General features: G+C 41.3%; 1 protein-coding gene across 4 annotated transcripts in view; it reads left to right on the forward strand.

Annotated features, from left to right (window-relative positions):
• Positions 1 to 21895, forward strand: part of USP48 (ubiquitin specific peptidase 48) — a 67969-nt gene that overhangs the window by 36626 nt on the left and 9448 nt on the right. For 2 of the 4 annotated variants that reach the window (XM_037135786.2, XM_037135784.2), the window contains exons 13-23: positions 479 to 593; positions 1579 to 1709; positions 3792 to 3863; positions 10451 to 10575; positions 10722 to 10844; positions 11156 to 11217; positions 11425 to 11535; positions 12848 to 12978; positions 13340 to 13446; positions 16304 to 16408; positions 21325 to 21480. In XM_037135786.2, coding sequence (XP_036991681.1) covers positions 479 to 593; positions 1579 to 1709; positions 3792 to 3863; positions 10451 to 10575; positions 10722 to 10844; positions 11156 to 11217; positions 11425 to 11535; positions 12848 to 12978; positions 13340 to 13446; positions 16304 to 16408; positions 21325 to 21480 — 1238 coding nt within the window. The remainder of the gene's footprint in view (positions 1 to 478; positions 594 to 1578; positions 1710 to 3791; positions 3864 to 10450; positions 10576 to 10721; positions 10845 to 11155; positions 11218 to 11424; positions 11536 to 12847; positions 12979 to 13339; positions 13447 to 16303; positions 16409 to 21324; positions 21481 to 21895) is intronic. The other 2 variants (XM_037135787.2, XM_037135785.2) reach the window with 1 other exon arrangement.

The following is a 21895-nucleotide window of genomic DNA, read 5'->3' on the forward strand; positions in this document are numbered from 1 at the left end:
TCTTTTTAAAAAGTAGACTGCAATGAGATGATCTTTCAAATGATCAAATTTCATATGATTCCTGGAACTGTGTGTTTTAAAGTGGGCCCTTGATTTTTTTCCTCTGTTTTGTCTTCTGTGCTTTAAGTATTCACCTGAAGATCTTCAACAGTATCATATTTATAGTTGTCAGATACATTGTCTTCCCCCCTCAATTATTTGATGACAGTCTTGTGACATTTGCATGTAAATGTTGTAAAATACTGAATTTCTTGGTATAGATAGCTTTAACATAACATCTCATCTTTTACAAGAATGTTGCTGTCTTAATATTTACTTTACAAAATAATTGAGGATAAATACCAAGTTGCTTTGTTGTCAAAACTTGTGACTTGGGTTTAGAATTCTTTTGTGTTTTGTGAATTGCCGAAAACATTTTCCCAACAGGAAGTCTGCATGTGAATAAATTATACTTCGTTCCATTCTCTCTCGCCTCCAGTGAAAGCCTTGTGTAAGGAGTGTGTAGTGGAACGTTGTCGTGTGTTGCGCCTGAAGAACCAACTAAATGAAGATTATAAAACTGTTAATAATCTGCTAAAAGCAACAGTAAAGGGGTATGTACCACAGTGTGTATTGTTTATGATAAACTAAAAAATAATTTGTAGAAGTGATAACCAAGCAGCTGATTATCTTTAGATAATAGGGAACTGGGTTTTTTGAAGAGAAGGGTGACGATGTGGATGGCAGAGGCAGATTAAGTTTTGCCCTGATTGCCAGGGTGGCCGAGGTACAGAAAGCTGGGTCACGCTGCCCTGGCCACTGTGTTCCACCTGCTAGAAAGACAGGGACGGGGATGTGGAGCCGAGGCCCGATCGGACCACGGCAGGGCGTCCGCCTGTGTTCTGGCACGGGTTACAGAAAGCTCACGGTGGAAAATCATCCTGCCCGGCCTGGGGGCGTCGCGTTAGGGAGGCTGAAGTGTGTTAACAAACAGATCTCAGCAGAGCATCCTTGTCAGAAACATCCAGCCCAGTAAATCCAGTTAATGAAGAAGAGAGGCAGCCAGGGTTCTTCAGAGTATACTGAGCTCCACTCCATGGGGTTCCTTGGATTCAGGATTCAGCGGCATCAGGCAGCGTTTATGATGCCTGGGTTTAAGTTGTGTATTTCTTGAACAAAGATGGATCTAGCTCACCATTTTTGGTCATTCCATAAACGGCCTGCAGAGTCCCCTCGGCGTGCGTGGATGTGTAGACGAGGATGTGTGGATGTGAGTTCCTCTGAGTGTACTTAGGGGCACAGCTGGATGTCACTGTGAATAGTAATCAAGAGAAAGCTGCCAGTCGATTGGTGTGATTGGCATGAATGTAAATGAGGGTTAAGGGAAACGGGGTAAGATGTAGGATGGAAACAAAATATGAAATAACTTGCAGTTCAGTAGTGAAAATGGCCAAGATGAGGAGGTGGGTTAGAGAAATGGTGTAGGTAACAGCAGGTTTGGAGTGTTTGAATTCATCTTAGTTGGGGCCTTTACAGGGAAAGAAGGCAGGAGGTGGGGAAATGTGACTTGCGTGACTTCACTTTCTCTCTGCTCCTCAGCAGTGATGGCTTTTGGGTGGGAAAATCATCCTTGCGTAGCTGGCGCCAGCTGGCTCTTGAACAGCTAGACGAGCAAGATGGTGACGCAGACCAAAGCAATGGGAAAATGAACGGCAACACCTTGAATAAAGGTACTGTCTGAGACTTGTGTGTAGGTGGTTAGAAACTATACCACAGAATTGTCAGCATTTGTTTTTAGTACAGTTGGTTTAATTTCCATCCATGTAATTTTAAAGACAATTTTTATTAAACCTGAGGCTCTCAAAAATGTCTCAGAACAAATTAAAAAAAACTAAGCTAATAAAGTTGAGCAAGGGTCAGAAAAGACATAGCGGTTCCTGTGAGGAATTCTTTATAACTTGGCCTGCTCTGGGCTCAGGGTCTCTGGTTAATCACACGAAAAATTGATTTTAATTCTGCTTCAGACTGAATGATATTGTAAGCACGGGATGTTTTGATCGGACATTATCTGCCACACGCACAGGCCGCCTTTGTTAAGTAAAGGAGCTTCTACTTCAGGAGAGAAGGCAGCTTTTGAATAGCTTTTTGCTTACAAAGTTTTCTGAGCTTTGTGAAGCTGTGCTTTCAAATAGGAAATTATGTTAGTGTAAGTAAACCATTAAACTAAATTTTATAAGCAGTGTATTATAAGATATCAAGGGAAATTAAGGCATAGGAACTATTTTTGGATTTAAAATGGAAATTAATGGTTTGATCATCTTGCTAATTCAGAGGTATAATTAGTGATCCATAAGCAATTGTTTCACTTAACTTTCTTATCTCCAAATGTTAGTACTTACATATATATTTTTTTATCATTTTAGTATCCTTAACCATTTTACTGAAGTACTTTGTATTTTCTGTATTCAAGCACGTTAATATCATTTAATTTCACTTGGCGTGGATCCCTCATATTACTTCCTTTTTGAGAAAATAAAAACAAGAAAGTCACTATTTGTTTTAAAGCTTTGATTTAAAAAAAATTTAATGAGTTCAAATAAATTCCTGGAAATTGCTGGATCGAAGCATTATACCCATATATGACTACCATAGTCCGACATATAATTGGTAGATTTCCTTCCGAAATAGTAGTGGGGGCTTGTTTCCGTGTGCTTTGTCAGTATAACGAGTATGTCAGTCACGTCAGTTTTTTTCAGTCTGGTATGAATGAAAAATGACTTGGCAGTGTTGAGGCTTGTAGTTTCAGAGTCAACCATTGACCTTGACCATCATCATATATTTAAGACATTATTTGTATTTGTGTGTCTGCGACAGAGAGAGGGGAGGTTACAGTTAACTGGTTGTGTCATTTCTTTGCTTGATATTTTTATTTTTGTAAAGATTTTTAAATTTTATTTTCAGAGAGAGGAGAAGGGAGGGAGAAAGAGAGGGAAAGAAACATCAATGTGTCTTTGCCCTCATGTGCCCTCTATTGGAGACCTGGCCCACAACCCAGGCATGTGCCCTGACTGGGAATCGAACCAGTGACCCTTTGGTTTGCAGGCTGGTTACTGAGCCACACCAGCCAGGGCTCTGCTTGATCTTTTTCATGTTTAGTAGATATTCTTTATATGTACACTAAGTGTATTAAAAATCTGTTGTGTACTTTTAACCTGGAAAACCCATGGATGACTATTCTAATCTCCTAATACTTAAGACATCTTTTATTTGACCATGTTCCTGGTATGCACAACTACAAATGAATGTTGATACAGCATGGGCAAGTGAGAAAAGCAGATAAGGGAAGAGAAATGTTAATAGGAAAAGCAGAGTTCTCACTATGTGTGTTTGACTTGAAAGGTTAAGTTTTTACTGTATTAGCCTCTAAAGCTTTCTGTTCAAGCCCTAAAATAACGGGTCGGTGAGAACGACATGACATGTGGGTGATTAACTTGGTGTATGACACAGGGTTCTGAATGCCTTGAGTAGAATTAATGGAATGATATGTAAATTATTTTTCAATCTGAAGAAAGGCACATTTTCTTGCATAACCTAAATCTTTAAAAAGTAAAACTGCCTTTCAGATAATTCTTCTTTCCTTTTAAGGGAAAGAAATATCACACTTCTTAGCGGAATTGTGTAGGAATCACTTGGGTCTAATTTTAGAGTGTTTAAAAGTTTTCTTTGTTCAGAATTGTGCAGTGTTATCTCTGCCACTTTGAACTTTAAATACAACAGCCAGAGCAGTTACTCTCTGTACTTCTTTTGATTAGATGAATCAAAGGAAGAAAGAAAAGAAGAAGAGGAAGAATTAAATTTTAATGAAGACATTCTGTGTCCACATGGTAAGCTCGAAGCATAAATCTCCCATTGTTAGTCAGACTTCAGCATATCGTAAATATTTTGGTGAACGTTTCCTACTCTCTCTTGGGGACCAGCCCTAGTGCGGCAGGCCCTGGTTTCTGCACTGGGCTCAGCTCCAACGTCTCTGTTCTCACTCCCTTTTTGACTGTTTGCACAGCCTGACTGTGTGCCGGTGTCTCTCACACCCGTTCTTCTCTTTGCAAAAAAAAAAAAAAAAGTTTTTGTAAAATACAGAGTAGGTTTTTCTCTATATTTAGTGGAGAAGAAATTTTTTCCTACTTTTCACATTGAAAGGCTCTCTGAGTCATATGGAAGGATATCAGTTATTTTCCCTGTTTTTGTCCAGCTTGAACCCTTTGAGAACAGTGTTCGTGTATTTATTATTATTATTAGGGGGGTTTGGTTTAGTTTCTTAGATAGTTATTGACTAACAACTGTGTACTATGTACTCTGAATAATAATCTCCAAATCCTTAGTAATCCTGAGTATTTACATATTTCTTATTTGGTCTTAGTACTCACTTCTAATAAGTAATTTTTTGAAAGGGGCTCATTCTGTTTGAGACACGGTCACCCATTCTCTTAGCTCTGTGAGAATCAAGCGTGCGTCTGCTTCTCAGAGCTGCCTCCCATGTATTGTACGTGCCTGGTCTTCCTTTGTCCCCACCCCTTAGAAAGTCTGTCTTGGGAAGAATTGGGCCCGAGAAGTTTGGGTGTCAGTGGTTAACACTACCGACCCATGTCTGTCTGTTTCTTACTGAGCTGATGAATCGCCAATCCTCAGAATGCTGTGGGTCTCAGAAATGCGTGATTTTAGTTCTTAACTTCATCAGTTCATTATGATGTCTCACACTTAGCCTCACGCACACTAGCGCTTTTGTAGCAAGGGTCCTCGATGACACTGGTGATAGTAATTGTCACTTAAGTGGTCCTTGCATGCTGATCTTCTGGATATTGCTTCACTGCACTTTGGCTTCCTGGCCAACTGGCACTCTCATTTACCAAGCACACAATTGGGGGTGGGGTCATCCTGGGGTGTGGATTCCAGTTTCTGGATCCCAAGGCCATCTGTCCTTCCCAGCGCCTCACCTGCTGCCCGGTTTCTCTCCCTTGCACTAGTAGTGCACAACAGGAGCACAAATGTGTGAGAAGATGAGGTTTCCTGAGTGGTAGACAGATTGAATAAGTAAAAAGGAGGAGGTAGAGTAGATTGGTTTTTCTTGTAGTGCTTTCTGTCAACTCTCACGGCATGGATGTGGACGTGGTGTGTGTGCCTCTGTTTTGAGAGCTGAGGTTATGCTTGGTGTTGCCTTCGGGTGGAAAGGGTGCCAGACCCAGATGTCGTCTTACTCCTTAACTCACGGGCTTCTGCTCTGCCTCCGCACCTCACGTCCCATCCTGTCATTTCAGTGTTACAGTCCCGACTGGAAAGCGTGGCAGAGCTGACGTGATTTCAGGACTCAGCAGAAATTGGACCCGAGCCGCTTTGTAGATCTTTTTTTTTTTAAGATTTTATTTATTTATCTTTAGAGGGGAAGGGAAGGAGAGAGAGAGAGAGAGAGAAACATCAATGTATGGTTGCCTTTCATGCATCCCCTGCTGGGAACTGGCCTGCAGGGAACCGGCCTGCAACCCCGGTATGTGCCCTGACTAGGAATCGAACCGCGATTGTCTGGTTCTCAGGCCCGTGCTCAATCCACTGAGCTACACCAGCCAGGGCCCGCTTTGTAGATCTTTAGCTTGATCTGCAGCTTGTTGGCATTCGAGTGCTGTCCTGTTCATCTAGTCTTGTAAAACAGTATTCCCAAGTGTTGTTTTTGTGGACATCTCCTGTTGGGGCACCATGCCTTTCTTATCAAAGGTTTTTCGGGTGCAGGATATTGGATCTTAGAAGCCCACATCGCTCACTGGGTTTATATTAAAATTTGTTCCTGGAACGTGGTGGCAGTAACAGGAAGATGACAGTGGACATACAATTTGCACACATGTGCTGGTAGTTTCCTAAGTGTGTAGGCACTACCTCATTTCTACACAGTGACTAGAGATGGATATTACTGTCATATCCATTGTACTGGTGCGTAAGTAAACTGAGGCAAGAGAAGGGAGAGTCTGTGTGCAAGGTCACCACATTTAATGGATATTTTTTGCCTTAGGTACACAATTTTTCGTTTGAAATTATTTTTCTTCAGAAATTTGAAGGACTTGTTCTGTCTTTCAATGTACCGTTTGTCCAGTATTCATAGGTAATTTTTTCATTCCACTCTTGGCAGCATGTAAGATCTTTGCCCCCATGCTCTCTGACATCTCGCACTGACCTGCCCTGTGCAGGCCCTACCTCGATTCCTGTGCAGGGTGCTCTGGGGAGGCCGTGTGCAGGCCTTCCTGCTGGCCCTCCTCCATCGAGGAGGGCTTCACCGTTAGGGTGCCCCAGGGTGCCCCGGCTGGACTGTCCTCTGGGGCTTCCCAGTGTCAGGGCCCACTCTTGGGCTGCTCAGATTTCTCCATAGGCACCTCCCGTTCTCCTGCCTGGAAAGGGCAGGCAATGCTGTCACTGTTCTGGGGTAGTAAAGAGAAGGGGGCTTGGGAGTCCGCCCCGCGACTCATCACCTCCTGCCCCTTTGTGCTTTGTGCCCTGGTGCAGAGGCCTTAGCTCTTACGTTGTCAGAGAAGCTTGCTGTCTTCTTTCATGGGTAGAGCGGGCAGTTCTCTGTCGAATATGAAAGAGGGGTACTGAAAATTTTAACTGCATGTTAAACAGACTTTAAATCCACTCTCCTATTTTTAACCTCACCCATACTTCCGGTAGCCCCTAGTTTCTGGGCCTTTGGGAGCATTGGTGCAGTGTAATAACTTTGGTTACTTCTAGACTCTTGCCAGTTTAGAACTCATTCTTCATGTATTTCATCTGTCTGCTTCTAAGATTCTAAAATTTTTGTTGCTGTTGTTCCATCTCTGTTCTTTTCATCCATCGTTATAATTTTATATCTTAAAAAAAAATCCCTTTATTGTGGGTTAAGAATGTTTCAAGAAGAAACTGAAAGTAGATCCAGTTTTAAAACCTCACTTTTATCTGGAAGTCTTTGTTTTGAATTTTTTATTTTTATAACAAAATCTCCATGTATTTTTTAATAGACTTTTACCTTTTTTAAATTTTTAAAAAATTTTAATTTATCTTTAGAGGGGAAGGGAAGGAGAGAGGGAGAGAAACATCAATGTATGGTTGCCTTTCGTGAGTCCCCTGCTGGGAACTGGCCTGCAGGGAACCAGCCTACAACCCCGGTATGTGTCCTGACTGGGAATCGAACTGTGATTGTCTGGTCGCAGGCCTGCGCTCAATCCACTGAGCTACACCAGCCAGGGCAGACTTTTACTTTTTTTTTTAAAGATTTTACTTATTTTTAGAGAGGGGAAAGGAGGGAGAAAGAGGAGAGAAACATTAATGTGTGGTTGCTTCTCACACACTCCCTACTGGGGATCTGGCCTGCAACCCAGGCATGTGTCCTGACTGGGAATAGAACTGGTAACCCTTTGGTCACAGGCCAGCACTGAATCCACTGAGCCACACCAGCCAGGGCCCCAAATCCCCAGGTCTTTTTAAAGCCGTGTGTATATTTAATATATCGCAGATTTTATGTGAAATAACCACTGGATTATATTCCATTAGAAGATTTACTGCTACCATAGAGTTTTGCGTTTATTGCAGGTGTTACATGAACGTCAGGCTTTCTTATCCATTTATTTTATACTCATTTGGCTGGAAAGTCTTTCTACAACTCAACCTTGTTTATTATACCTCATTTGCTCAGCGGATGGGCAGTGTTTTGTCTTGTTATACCTTTTGCAGTTGTCCTGTGGCCCAAACTATTATAGTGTGAACTAGATTCGGGGCAGGGCTATTTATCCAGAATCTAAGCTTATTGCTAGCTAGATTTCTATTTTTACTCGAGGAATCTTTGGGGATTAGGTTACCCAATTATGTTTGTTGAATTAAATCTCTTATGACTGGTTTGCTTTTGTTTTGAGAAATGTTGCTAACCAGGTAGGTAGATTAAATTGATTGGTTTTCCTTTTTCAAATTTAAGAAACTTATTTATTGCAGGATACAAGTCTAGTTTCTAAGAACTTATGTCACAAGTAAAAGTTAGTTATTGTGAGGTCATAAATAATATTCAGATATGTTAAATCATTGTTATTAACAAGACATGAAACTAGGCCTGGCTGGTGTGGCTCAGTGGATTGAGTACCGGCCAAACTGCAACCAAAGGGTCGCAGTTCGATTCCCAGTCAGGGCACGTGCCTGGGTTGCGGGCCAGATCCCTTGTAGCGGCCCCACGAAAGGCAACCACACATTGATGTTTCTCTCCCTCTATTTCTCTTCCCTTCCCCTCTCTCTAAAAATAAGTAAATAAATAGAACAGCTGTAATGGCATAATCAATAAAAATAAATAAATTTAAAAAAGTAAATAAAATCTTATAAGATGAAATGTAACGAAATTAAAAATATGGCTAAGAAGTTAGAATAGAGGACTTTGTAGTTATTAACAATCAGACAGCAGTAAAATGACTTACTGAAATACTTTCCTGATTTCAGAAATAAATTTCAGTGGTTCTTTGCTAATCATGGGTAATACACAGGCAACACTGAAGACAGCCAGTGAGTAAAAGTGCCCCCGCATGAGAGCACCAGGCAGCGCATCCATAGTGCCTCTGGCATCCCAGTGAAATGTGCAAGTGCTTGTATTATTGTTTCCTTCATTCTCTCCCCCTCTTTAAAGCCAGTTGGGTTATACCACTTATATAGAGAGGAAGAGTTTTTTTGGGGGGGGTTCTTTCTTTAAGGAAACCACTTTAAAATTTTAATTGCCTTGGCATTCTTTATTAAAAATCAGGTCATAGAAATCTACCTTAATCCTTTTTTTGGCTACACTATATTTCACATGATGATGTACTACTATATTAGGGTTTGATATCCAGTTAATGTTTTTAATCCTTCCCCTAGGACATGATTTTTTTTTTTTAAGATTTTATTTATTTATTTTTAGAGAGAGAGGAGAAGGGAGGGAAAGAGTGCAGGAGAGAAGCATTGACTTGAAAGAGAAACCTTGATCGGTTGCCTCTGGAACCCACCCCAACCAGGGACCGGGCCCGCAACCTAGGCATGTGCCCTAATGGGGTATTGGACCCTGAGCTTTCAGTGCGTGGGGTGACGTGACGCACCAACCAGGGCCTAGTTAATGTTTTTTAACAGTCTCCTAATTGTGTCTGAGGGTGGGCATGTTGGAGTAAGTTTTTACAGCCTCAGAGGAAATTTAAGTTAATAGCCTACTCAGAAAGTTAATTTTTACTTCGTGACCTATTTTTCTCTGATATTAAGTTTATTAAGGCAAAGTAACATTTTGGGGGGATTATTCAAAGCTCAGTAAGAGGTGAAGGATGGAAGTTAAGAGGATGTGCTTCTAGGGTTTAGATCTGATGGGGTTTGAATGAGACAGACCTGAGTTCATAACCCAACTTTATTGTTCGGCAGCTCTGGTGACCCTGGGTGTGTTAATTTCTCTGATTCTCGGTGTGTTTATTATGTAAAACACACGAAGCAAGGAAGGATGATACTATATTTTGAAAGCCTCTGGCTTTATTGCTCTTAATTAAACACGGAAGTACCTGGCTAGCAGGGGTAGAAACAAATGGCTTTGGAAACTTAAATATGGTTTTCTGGGTAATGACCCATATAGGTACATAAGTACGGTTCATTAATTTATCAGTTGGGAACACTGAAACAATGAAAGCTAGAACCACAAATAGCGTGAGGGCTGGCGCCCGGGAGAAGAGCCCTGGCTGCTGGACGTAGGTGTGTCGACACAGTAAACCGAGGAGGGGCCGCTGAGCTCGCAGGTCCCTGCCATCTGGGTGTCCCCGCGACCTTCCGAGAGGAGGGAGGGTGGTGTTGACTGGTACTGTTTTTCTTCTCTTTGGGGATTTTTAAGTATCCACGGGAATTGAAGGTGACAGCTGTAGCAAACCAATTGGATCCTGTCTGGAGATTTCCAGTTCGATAGATTGCTTTATTACTTAACTTAGAATCCATAACTTCAGAGAATGGGCCTGAGAGCGCTGGGCACCACCTTGAAAATGGACCATTTTAATTCAGGGTGATTTCAATAAAGTAAAACAGTGAAATGAGAGCAAATACGGTCTGCAGGAAATTGTGACATTTGAGTGTGGGTGGAGATGAAACGCTGTTCAACAGCCCCTGCCTCCAAGCAGAGACACCAGGGTCCCTGGAGGCCCCTTTCACTGGCAGGAAGAAAGATAGGAAACTCCAGTCTCCACTTGTTTTTACCTCCTGGTTTTTCAACCACAGATAAAGGACATAAAGGAATGGCTCTTTTAGAATTAGATGAAATTTAAAAAATTACAGATTTTGAAACTAAGGAAAGAGAATTGAACACTTTAGAAAAGAAGGAAGAGAATATTTTTTTTCTGTTTAAGAAATAGGAAATATGTTTTTGCAGACTGTACATTGAGTTTAGCTTTTATTTTTTTAATTATTATTATTATTTTTAACTCAGGGGAGTTGTGCATATCTGAGAACGAAAGAAGGCTTGTTTCTAAAGAGGCCTGGAGCAAACTGCAACAGTACTTTCCGAAGGCTCCTGAGTTCCCAAGTTACAGAGAATGCTGTTCACAGTGCAAGGTACTGAACGCTGTGCTGGAATTGCACGCCCCCTCCCTGCACCGGCTCCCCCGAGAATTAACCTTGCTGCTCTGATGGGGGTGTCGGCAGGAGGGCACGTCTTGTGCTGTCAGCAGGAGATGGTTGATCGCTTCACTCTCTTTCAGATTTTAGAAAGAGAAGGGGAAGAAAACGAAGCCTTACATAAGATGATTGCAAATGAGCAAAAGACTTCTCTCCCGAATTTGTTCCAGGACAAAAACAGACCTTGTCTTAGTAACTGGCCAGAGGTATGACGATCCCCAGCATGGATAGAATTCATCTTATTTTTCAAAGACTCTTCCCAAATCCCTTCCCTTCTTCCCACATTCCTGATGTACTGTTTCAAAACAGCCCAGAGCTCCTCTGATTCTCCTTTGTTTGGTTTTATTTCATCAGGGACTTGACTCTAGCTCTGCTTCTTGGTGGAGGACTGTTTCCATTTTATTTATACAACTTATAAAAGGAAGGCCATAGTGCGTGGAAAAACATTTTCCCCTGAGGGATTCGGGTTAAGAACGCAGTAAATTCATGGGGCCTCTACGTGACTTTTCTGTTCTAGGACACGGATGTCCTCTACATCGTATCGCAGTTCTTCGTAGAAGAGTGGCGGAAGTTTGTCAGGTAGCACCCCAAGTTTCCCTGTTTCTCCTTTCTCGGGGTTGATTTTAGGGTTTTTAAGAATTCATGGACTCTGCTCATGATACCCTTAGTCACTTTTACTAGCATGTACCGAAAGCTTTCTTTTAAATTAAATGAATACGCAAAAGAAACAGTTTTAATTACATGCAGAAGTGAAGTATGCTGACCCTCCTTATCTCGTTTGCATAGGAAACCTACCAGGTGTAGCCCCGTGTCCTCGGTAGGAAACAGCGCTCTTCTGTGTCCCCACGGGGGACTTATGTTTACATTTGCTTCCATGACCAAAGAAGATTCGAAACTGTGAGTTTCTTCTCTTCGTGTGGTTTTTCTGTTAGTAAGTTTCTCATCTGACATAAAGTTATTTTAAGAATTCAGTCTTTTCCTGAATCATGGAGTTTGTTGTCCCCCCCCCCCCCCCCCCCCATATGTGCGGTACTAGAGTGAGCACTTTGGAAGAAAAGAAAGAAAAGAAAGACTGCTACTCCATAAAAGGCAAGAGGCTGCCCGAGGCTGCTCACTCTGCATGTTTCCTCCTCCTTCCTGGAGCCCTGCCTTCTCCTTTCAAGCTGCCGGGCAGCCGTGTCTCTGGGCAGACTTCTCAACGTAATCAACAGGGTCTTGGTTGTCATTTTTTATACATAGCCACCAGCCTTCTTCATAAAATAAAGGAGGAAGAGGGCAGTGTGGCCCTGAGCTGGAATGCTAGGGTCTTAAAATCAACGTTTTGTCCCACTTCCCAAGTGGTTCCAAAAGGGTTCATCTATGAAGTTCACCCACGATGTTAGCATTTTGTCTTTTTAAATAATTTTTAAATAACTATATAAAATAAAGTAGGATACCTCTGACCTCCCTGTAAACCCTGCAAAGAACATTGAAACATATAAATAAATATTACTCTGGGGTGAAACTAGACTTATGGAGTTTATTATCGATATCAATAGTTTAACGGCAATTAAGGAAACTTTGTGTGTGTGTACATATATATACACATATATATTTATATATATGTGTATATATATGTACACACACATATATATGTTTCTTAGGTTCTGCCCCCAGGTTTTTTTCCTTTTGTTGTTGTTAAAAATACGAGGCATCCAGGAAAATGTAATAATAAAACAAACAAATGTGGGCCACCAACCAGTTTAACAGTTAAACAATTCAGATATAATTGAAGGGCCCTCAGTACGCAGCCTTTCTTCCATTCTCCTTTTTTCTCTTCATTCCCGACTCTCTCACAGTAACCACTGTCCTGAATTTGACTGTTATCAGTCTTAGAAAGTATTTCTTAAAAAAGAAATACACATAATCATGTTTAGATTTTTTGAAAAATAAATAGCACTGTGGTGTATTTATCCTTCTGCAACTGACTTCTTTTTTCTCAATTTAGGTTTTTGAGATTAAACCACGTTGATTCACATAACTCCAGTTAAATTCTTTTTACTCTTTTGTAGCATTTCTTTGTGTGAAAAAGAACTACTGTTTCTTGTTGATGATAATGTACCATTCCTTTGTCCTAAATGCTGGTTTTGATGATTTGAGGAGACTAATGGATCATGTCAATTTTGTGAATTTCCATGTGTCTTAAGGCATGTTGTGTTTTTTTGCACAGTATAGCTCTCATATGGCCCAGTGAGTGGCAAATGATTCAAAAGCTCTTTGTTGTGGATCACGTAATTAAAATCACGAGAACGGGAGTGGAAGATGAGAATCCTTCAGAAGCACAGTATATTTCTGAGCCTAGTAAGTTTTCCTACTACTCTCGGTTTGTAATAGTACAAAGCTGACATTGTAAGGGGGAAAAAGTACATCAACATTGTGGTTTTTACTTAACATTAAAGAATCATGTGGCAGTCCAAACTGATAATACTCCCCAAGTGGGAGCTATCGTATAATCATCTCATTATTTGTATGTTTATTTGTTGATAGTAAATGGGTTTCCTAATTATTGTATTACTGTGTGCATAGAACACAATACAGCAATTAACAGAAAATGTGAGTAGTTGTTCAGTGAATACTCAACTGGTAACTTTGATACATGTGTTTTGGGTCTTTGGTTCTTTGACGACAATTCCTCAGCCACTTCTCTGTTACTTTTCTTTAGAACTCTGTCCAGAATGCAGAGAGGGCTTATTGTGCCAGCAGCAGAGGGACCTGCGTGAATACACTCAAGCCACCATCTACGTCCATAAAGTTGTGGATAATAAAAAGGTACCAATCCCTCTTGTGGCCGCAGCTGATACTGATCAAGCTCGTTTTTTTGACTTGGAGTTTCACTGAGGACTGCCTAGGATCACGTTTCTGTATTCGTGGAGCTATTTGGTATAAGAAGTAAAGGTAGACAGGAATTGAAAATGAATAGTCATGTGATTGCGGATTTAGCCAGGTATTAATTTGATATACACATACTTAGTGAATGTCACCTGTGTGCCAGGAACGGTTTTACTGCTGGGGATACAGTGGTGAAGAAGACAGATCAGGTACTGGTCCTCAATAATATTTGTACCTAGTGAGGAAGATCAAGGATCAATTCATACATTTATTTAACCTGTAATCTGTACATTAATTTGATTTCACAGAGGAAGGAGTGTTTCGAAGTTAATTTAGCAGGATAAAGTGAGAGACTGATTGAGGTAGAGGTGACAGTGTTAGGTAGGAAGTAGACAGGAAAGTCAGCTTGGATCCAACCTAGGAATATTCCAAGCGAAGGGAAGAAGGGCCGAAGGGATAAACCTAATGTGCTCAAGCCATAGGGAGAGCATCATTGTATCTCAAGCAGCACTGTCCAGTAGCACTTTCTGCAGTGAGAGAAACGGTCTGTAGCCACATTGGACACTACGGTACCACTGGAAACATGAGGCTGTGGAGCACTTGAATTATGGCTGGGGTGACTGAGAATGAGTTTTAGTGCATTTAAATTTAATTAGCCACATGGGGCCCCTGGACATCATAGTGGACAGCACCAGTCTAGAGTGAAGCTTCTCCCAAGGGGTGGGATAGCAGTAGGATGGGGGTCAGATGCCATTGGACTTCCTACATCATACCAAGGATTTGGGATTTCATTCTAAGATATAAGCCACTGGAGAATTTCAGGCAGGGTTATATGCAATCTGTCCAAAAGGTGTCCAGCCATGTAATATGAAAACTGGAGACATTTATTGCAGAAGATACAAGAGACATTGTACATGGGACAGTGATGCCTCAGTCCCCTTCAAAGTAGGCACCTTGGGACCTCACACAGTTCTCTCAATCACCATCAGCTGCCCCATTGTATTTTCCTGAAACCCATAGACAGTCTGAAATCTTGTCCCTTTCAAAGGTGATTTTAGTTTTGGGAAAAGCCAGAAGTCGAAGGATGCCAAATCTGGGCTGTATATATATAATTGAAAGGGCTGAGTCACCTGGCTGATTGATATTTCACCAAAAAGCTCTGCATGCAGAGACACAAAGCAGGAACCAACGCGTTTTCGGGATGAAGCTGCCAATCACTGGTTGCTCATAGCTGCAGGCTTCTGAATCATCTGAATAGTTTCTGCAGAGGAATGTTCAAGCCTAACAGAAAATTTAATGCAGATTTGTTGCTCTGCTCGCTCATTTTGAATGTGGTGTCCAAACAGTACACATGCTCACTCAGCAGCATCTACTGCCCTCACTGACTAGTACAGTGAAGGTGTCATTGTTCACACATCTGCATTCCAGTCCACTCTTCTTGGCTGCCAGGTTACATAGGTGTTGTACAAACTGTTCTTGTTATATTAACAATGGCTGGACTTTTTCCAGACAGACCTTATATGGTGTGGTCTGATTTATGGTTTAAAAAGGTCATCCTGGCCATTATGTTTGGAGTTTGCGAGGGCCTAAGAGAAATGAGGAAGGCCGGTTTAGAGCCTCTTTTATTTATCTGCAAGGGTAGGTGAGTCAGGCTGATTTGGGTGTATTTTTAGAGCAGAGGTGTTAAAACTTGGTGTTGAATTAGACTTAAGCACTTTTAAAAATTTATTATTGGAGACGACTCTCAGGTAGATCCTGGCCCGGATCTCCGGACACCTCATTCGTCTGACTCTACGGTTTTTGAAAACAGAATGCATTTTCTGTGGGTTACCAAGCACATTGTTATAGAAGCGCAGCTTACAAATTACACTGCCAAAGTCTAGGGTTCTGCTTGATAAGTTGAACTAAGTATTAAAATTAGGCAATGTAAAAATGAATCATTATGTTATTATATGCAGATTTGGCCAATTAATAAGAAAGTGAAGTTAAAGAGCATAAATGTCTCACTTTTTCCCCCTTGAAATATTCTTAAATCTTTTATACCTATTAGTGTGTGTATGTATAGTATAGAATAGTGTCCAGTTGAGCTACGGTTTCATTATTTGAGTATAATAACAGTATTTCATAGTGCAGAAGAGCCCTTCCTTTTCACATTTCGTCTTCTCAGTCCTCTTCTAAACTGAATTTATTCTTCTCAGTGTTAGAGAACATCATCATTCCTGCTGTCCAAACTGTCCGAGACCTTGAAAAGGCCTGACAGTTGGTGTACTAGGGAAAATGTAAAGCATCTTTGAACTTCTGCACAATAACATCGCTGTAAAAGCCCAATAACAATAACTGTTCTTTCCTGGCTGGTGTAGCTCAGTGGATTGAGCACGGGCTGTAAACAAAAGAGTCACTGGTTCGATTCCCAGTCAGGGCACATGCCCGGGTTGCAGGCCAGGTCCCCAGCAAGGGGCGCATGAGGCAGCTGCACATTGGTGTTCCCCCGCCCCCCTTCCCGCCTCTCCAGAAATAAATAAATAAAATCTTTTTTTTAAAGCGAAACAAAAACTGTTATGTAGAAATCACATACATTTATGGTAACTGTATTAAATACAAGAATCATCATGGGATAAAAACTGACATGTTAAAAGTGCACAGAAGACCGAGCCCTGCATCTTGGACCTCTGGTGTGTTATCCCACCATTGATAAAGGGGCCCTCCTCTTGGTGAAGGTGGACAGTCAAAGCCCCTTCTGTAGCTTGTCTTCCTAGGGTCTTACCTACTTCTCTTTCTGCTTTTCTGGAACGATCAGGTGATGAAGGATTCAGCTCCGGAGCTGAATGTGAGTAGCTCCGAAACGGAAGAGGATAAGGAAGAAGCTAAACCAGATGGAGAGAAAGATCCAGATTTTAACCAGGTACGTGCTGAAGCTGCGTTCCTGGTCACACCTTCTGCTGTTCTGGTCAGCCTCTTGCTGACCCCGGACATCCCCATGTCCTGTGGAGGGTACCAGTTCTCCACTTCCTCCGTTCGTCCTCTGTCCTTGGTTTTGGTGGCACATGATAGCCACTCTGATTTCTCATGAAAAGCTGTGTACACCATCATTCCAGAATTAATATAATGTAACAATTAAATTGTTGGCTGGAAGAGAAGATTAAAACAAGAGCCATATCTTGGATGGTTGCTTAATCATGGGATCTTTAAGTATGAAAATTAATTCACATTCCCTCATTATAAATAAAGTGAACGATAGCTTTAATAAGGGAGTTTATAGATGAGATCTTTTGGTTTCTAATTAGACAAGTGACCAGATCAATGTGAGTCTTTTATTTTTCTGTTAAAATGGCCTGTTTTCTCTGTATTGTTAAGATTTTCTACCCTGCACCTTTATTTGGTTGCTTGATTATATTCTGCATGCTCATTGTATCATTGAAAATTGTCTTAAGAACAGGAAATAATGTGGGAATACGTTTGGTTGATGTAACATGTAGATAAGTTTCAGCTTCTCAAAAAGCCAGACCCCTGTGTTCCAGGACGGTCTGTGAGTAGCTTCAATTCATGGAATTTCTGCTCTTAACTAGTTTAGTTTGAACAGATAAGATACTTACGTTCTCCCTCCCTCGTTGCCAAAGTACAGTATAGTCACGTTATGGTTAGCATTCTCCCCAAAGGAGTAAGTGTTACAATGGTCATCTCTACCTGTGGCAGAGCGGAGCTGTCTGGGCTTGTCGGCCTGTCTGTATGCACAGACCCTGTTACGTCATTTTTAACATTCACTAAGAAAGTCTGCAAAGTCCTCTTTAACTTGAATTTTGGTCTCCCTGAGCTAAATGTTGCTTGTAGTTTCCCAACTGGCATAGAGATACATCAGCATTCGTTTGCCATGGCTGTCAGATCTCATCTGGTGTTAACTTTAAAACTCCTGCAAGAGATCGAAATTGTGCACCACCCTGCTGACAGCAGTTGGCCACCCTTGTTAGAGTTGTCCTATCAGATTCGTATTTCAGCCGCCAGCACGGGGGCCCTTGTTTCGTTGCCAGTTCAAATTTGTACGTAGAAATGGAAGTTTTCAGCTTTGAGGGGCTGTTTCCCAATGGTAAATAATGCCCCTATTGAAACCCGCGTACACGAATGCCTTCTGTTCCTTGGCATGATTTTGAGATCACAGAGTCAAATAGTAGGTCTCTTGGTAGAAGTTTGTGAACTTATCTTTCTGCCTTGTAACCTGTTTATTGTCAACTTTCGAGACTCCCATCTCCTTCCACAGTCCATCTTCCGTCTCACAGATCCACAGACACGTCTGCTGTTGCTTTTCTAGTTAATATGGTGTGTGTGTGTGTGTGTGTGTGTGTGTACATGCCCATCCTGAGGACTTCATTCTCTTTGACTTGCTCTCCACTGGTACCGTACTCTTTTAATTATTATCTCTTGGGAGGTATGGTTTAATAATCGGTTCAGAATCTCATCTCTTTTTATTTATTTTATTACCTGTTGTCACTGACTCGTTTTGTATTCTTTTGGAAAACTTGTAAATTAGTTTGTAAAGCTTGATGTGTATGTTCTTAACTGTCCTTAGTTTTTCTTATTTCAAGCTTTGCTTTTTAGCCTAAGCAGCATTTAGAAAACTCTTTATATTTTCTAGTGAGTTAGATTTTTGGGAAGCTGACTTTTTTGAATATGTAGTTTTATTCATTATGGTCACAACCACAGCAATTTAAAAAAGTGAATGTGGACTTATTCTCGGTCGTGGATGACAACAGATTCACATATACAAATACGATAGAGAATGTTGGGAAACATCACTTTTTATGCTGTAATTACATTTTATACTTTATAATTTTCTTCTGTCTTCCTTCTCCTTGTTTGGATGTTGTAATGCTCTAGAATGTTTTAAATAGTTCTTGTCCCACAAAAAAAATTTCAAGTGTAACCTCCCTTAGAAAAGAGTAGAGCCCCAGAATGTCAGCCTCCTAAAACCTTTTCTTTGTATTAGGATTACCCTTGAACAACAGGTGGGTTAGGCTACTGACCCCTTCCCTTACACAGTCAGAAATTCGCATATGACTTCTGACTCCCCAAAAACTTGCCTCATAGCCTAGTGCTGACTGGAAGCCTAACCAGTAACATAAGCAGTTGGTTAACACACAGTTTGTGTGTTACATGTATTGTATATGCTGTATTCTCACAGTAAAGTAAGCTAGAAAAAAGAACACGTTACTTAGAAAATCATAAGGAGTCCCGGCTGGTGTGGCTCAGTGGATTGAGCGCCAGCCTGCGAAGTAAAGAGTTGCTGGTTCGATAGCCAGTCAGGGCACATGCTTGGGTTGCAGGCCAGCTTCCCAGTGCAGGTATGCAAGAGGCAACCACACATTGACATTTCTGTCCCTCTCTATCTCCCTCACTTCCCCTCTGCCTAAAAATAAAGGAAAGGAGGGAGGGAAGGAGAGAGAGAGAGAGAGAGGGAGGAAGGGAGGGAGGGAGGGAGGGAGGGAGGAAGGAAGGAAGGAAGGAAGGAAGGAAGGAAGGAAGGAAGGAAGGAAGGAAGGAAGGAAGGAAGGAAGGAAGGAAGGAAGGAAGGAAAGCTGTCTTTAAGGGAAAAAAGGAAGAAAATCATCAGGAAGAGGAAATACTGTGTTTATTGAAGAAAACCCCCATTTAAGTGGACCTGCACAGTTCAAACCTGTGTTGGTCAAGGGCCAGCTGTTTGTTACAGTGTCTCAGTACCTAGATAGCTTTTATAATTGCTGTTGCAAATCCCTGTAATAGAAAGTGCATTTCTGCTTGTCCTTAATGGAGATGAACAAATCTCCTTTCCTCTTTTCTCTAAGCTAGATCAGCCCTGTTCCTTTGACTTTGACATTATCTACAATTTAGGTTAGTAATGCGCCCAGTATTGGATATCATTTAGGTAATTGAAAGCCATCTAAAACCAGAAGGCTGGTTTTTGTCAGATAAGTTGGATTTAAATTCTATGGATTTTTAAAAATAATTCTGGGAAAAGCTTTTAGACCCATTTAAAATCAGTCATTAAAAAAATATATCTTGTTTAATTCTCAGGGCTTTGTTATTTGGTTATGTTTTGTATTCTGAAGTAAAATTTTATGTTGTGGTAGATATTTTTCCTTATATTCCTAACTGTGGAATCTAAGTCCAGTTTCACCTTTTCTTTCAATAGAGATTGAGAAACATGTTTCATCAACTTGGATGTTTTTCGAGCTCCCGTTTCCTTAACTTTTTCTTACGGCTCCTGGAATCGCCCATGTGTCTTTAGATGCTGCACTGGTAACCAGTGGGCATCGCCCTAAACAAACGCGCTCCTGTGTTCGCGTCCTGGTCCTCTTCTGCTCTGTAACCTCTGGGGCCCAATGGCAATGAACGTGTGGCATCTGTGTCCATAATGACGCCCAAACCACTCTGCTCACGCACAGCTCGTGTGCAGTGACAATTACGGAATCCAGAGCCAAGGTCTCGGGCTTCCCTCGTTCTGATTTAATTAAACTAGGGGGAAGGGCTCTTTAAACCGTTCTGGTTTCCCTTCTTTCCCTGGCCTGGTTAGCAGAAGATTCTTGACTCTCCTAACCTCTTGCTGAGGCATTTATATGAGTGTTGAAGGAAGACACTTGGTCCGTGGCTATTTTTTTCCTTTAGGTTAGTGTAGTATGTGTGTCGTATGCCCACGTGTAGTCCTGTACTTTCTTGCTAAAGGACCTTTCAGTAAATCGTGTTCATCATGAATGACGTTTTACTTCTAAATACCTCAACTAGCACGTAAGCGAAGGCTGTTCTGCTACTCATAGGTATTTCCAGCTATCCCAGACATGTCTTGAACATTCTCCCCCTGAAGCTAGCGTGCAATCAAGGTCTTTAGACTATTAACATCTAGATCAGTTATCCCACCCTCCCACCCCACCTTCTTTTTCCTCTTTGGTGGTGACTAGAGACCAGTTCAATTTCTTGTAGATTGTCCCACATCCTGGACTCAGCTGATGATGGCCTCCTCGGTGTTACCGATTTTAACTTGTTTATTCATCCCCTGTGTTTTCTATAATGTGGAAGTGGGGTCTAAATGTTTGATTAGATTCAAGTTTAGTACTTCTTATAGGAATATTTCACCCTGGCTGGTGTGGCTCAGTGGATTGAGCGCCAGCCTGTGAGCCAAAGCGTCACTGGTTCGATTCCCAGTCAGGGCACATGCCTGGGTTGTGGGCCTGGTCCCCAGTGGAGGCCAAGTGAGAGGCAACCACACGTTGACGTTTCTCTCCCTCTCTCCAAAAATAAATAAATAAAATCTTTTTTAAAGTCTAACCTCCTACCTGTTTTAAAATAAGAATATTTCATGGGCAAAGTTATATACAAGTGTATTGTGATTGTGTCAACAGTCTGTGTTGTTCTGTTTTTAGTGAAACTGAGCTTGATTAAGGTTCTGTCTTTCATTTCAAAGTTCTCAGCAGTTTATACTTCCATGTCATTCTCAAAGACAAGAAAAGATTTAATACAAAACAAATTAGGATGGTGAATTAAATTAATAATCTTAAAGTTTTCCAGCATACCACATGTTTGCTATCAGACTTATTTTGCTTTCAAATGTCCTTTTAATAATAATTTTTAAATCTTGGAGTTTACATGCAGTTAGAGGTATATCTCATTCTTTCTTTTTCCCCCCAATTTTATGCAGGCCTGCTAAGAACGAGTTTCTACTCATTTTTGACATTGAACTTCAGATGGTTAAGGGGCTAGTAAGCAGATTGCTTTTGTTTTCCTGGGGAGCGTTATGAGCGTGAGACTCACTGGGGCTAATGTTAGTGCTTTCTCTGTTTTGGATCTTTCTTGCAGAGCAACGGAGGAACAAAGAGGCAAAAGGTATCCCATCAAAACTACATTGCCTACCAGAAGCAGGTTATTCGGCGGAGTATGCGACACAGAAAAGTCCGTGGTGAAAAAGCACTTCTCGTTTCTGCTAATCAGACGTTGAAGGAGTTGAAAATTCAGGTGAGGACAGTGCAACAGTTGCTCATGGTGTGGACTCAGAAGATCTTCATCAAGTCCTGCTTTGCACCCCCGTCCGTGTGTGCAGCTTTTCTAGGTTGACCTCTGTCTACTCATAGGATTAAGCTCATGGGGGAGGGCTTGTTGATTTCAGAATACTGCCTTCGGGGCCCCCAAATTAAAATAACTCTTTTTTAAAAACTTAGTTTTAAGAACAGCGGAAGAATTTTTCTATGAAGTGAAAGTGGTTTTTATATTCTGAAATTCGAACAAGTTCCGAGTAGCTTTCCAACGAGTGCCAGTTTTTTAATGTGTCAGGGTTGTTCCAGGATAATTGTTCTCGCACTTTATTGTGCTGTAGGAGGGGGGACCCAAAACAACCCTGAAATTTATTTCTGAAAAATTGTGTTTATTCTTA

Source organism: Artibeus jamaicensis, unplaced genomic scaffold (assembly GCF_021234435.1).
Source record: "Artibeus jamaicensis isolate MK-2021 breed Jamaican fruit bat unplaced genomic scaffold, CSHL_Jam_final scaffold_847, whole genome shotgun sequence".
Taxonomy (NCBI): domain Eukaryota; kingdom Metazoa; phylum Chordata; class Mammalia; order Chiroptera; family Phyllostomidae; genus Artibeus; species Artibeus jamaicensis.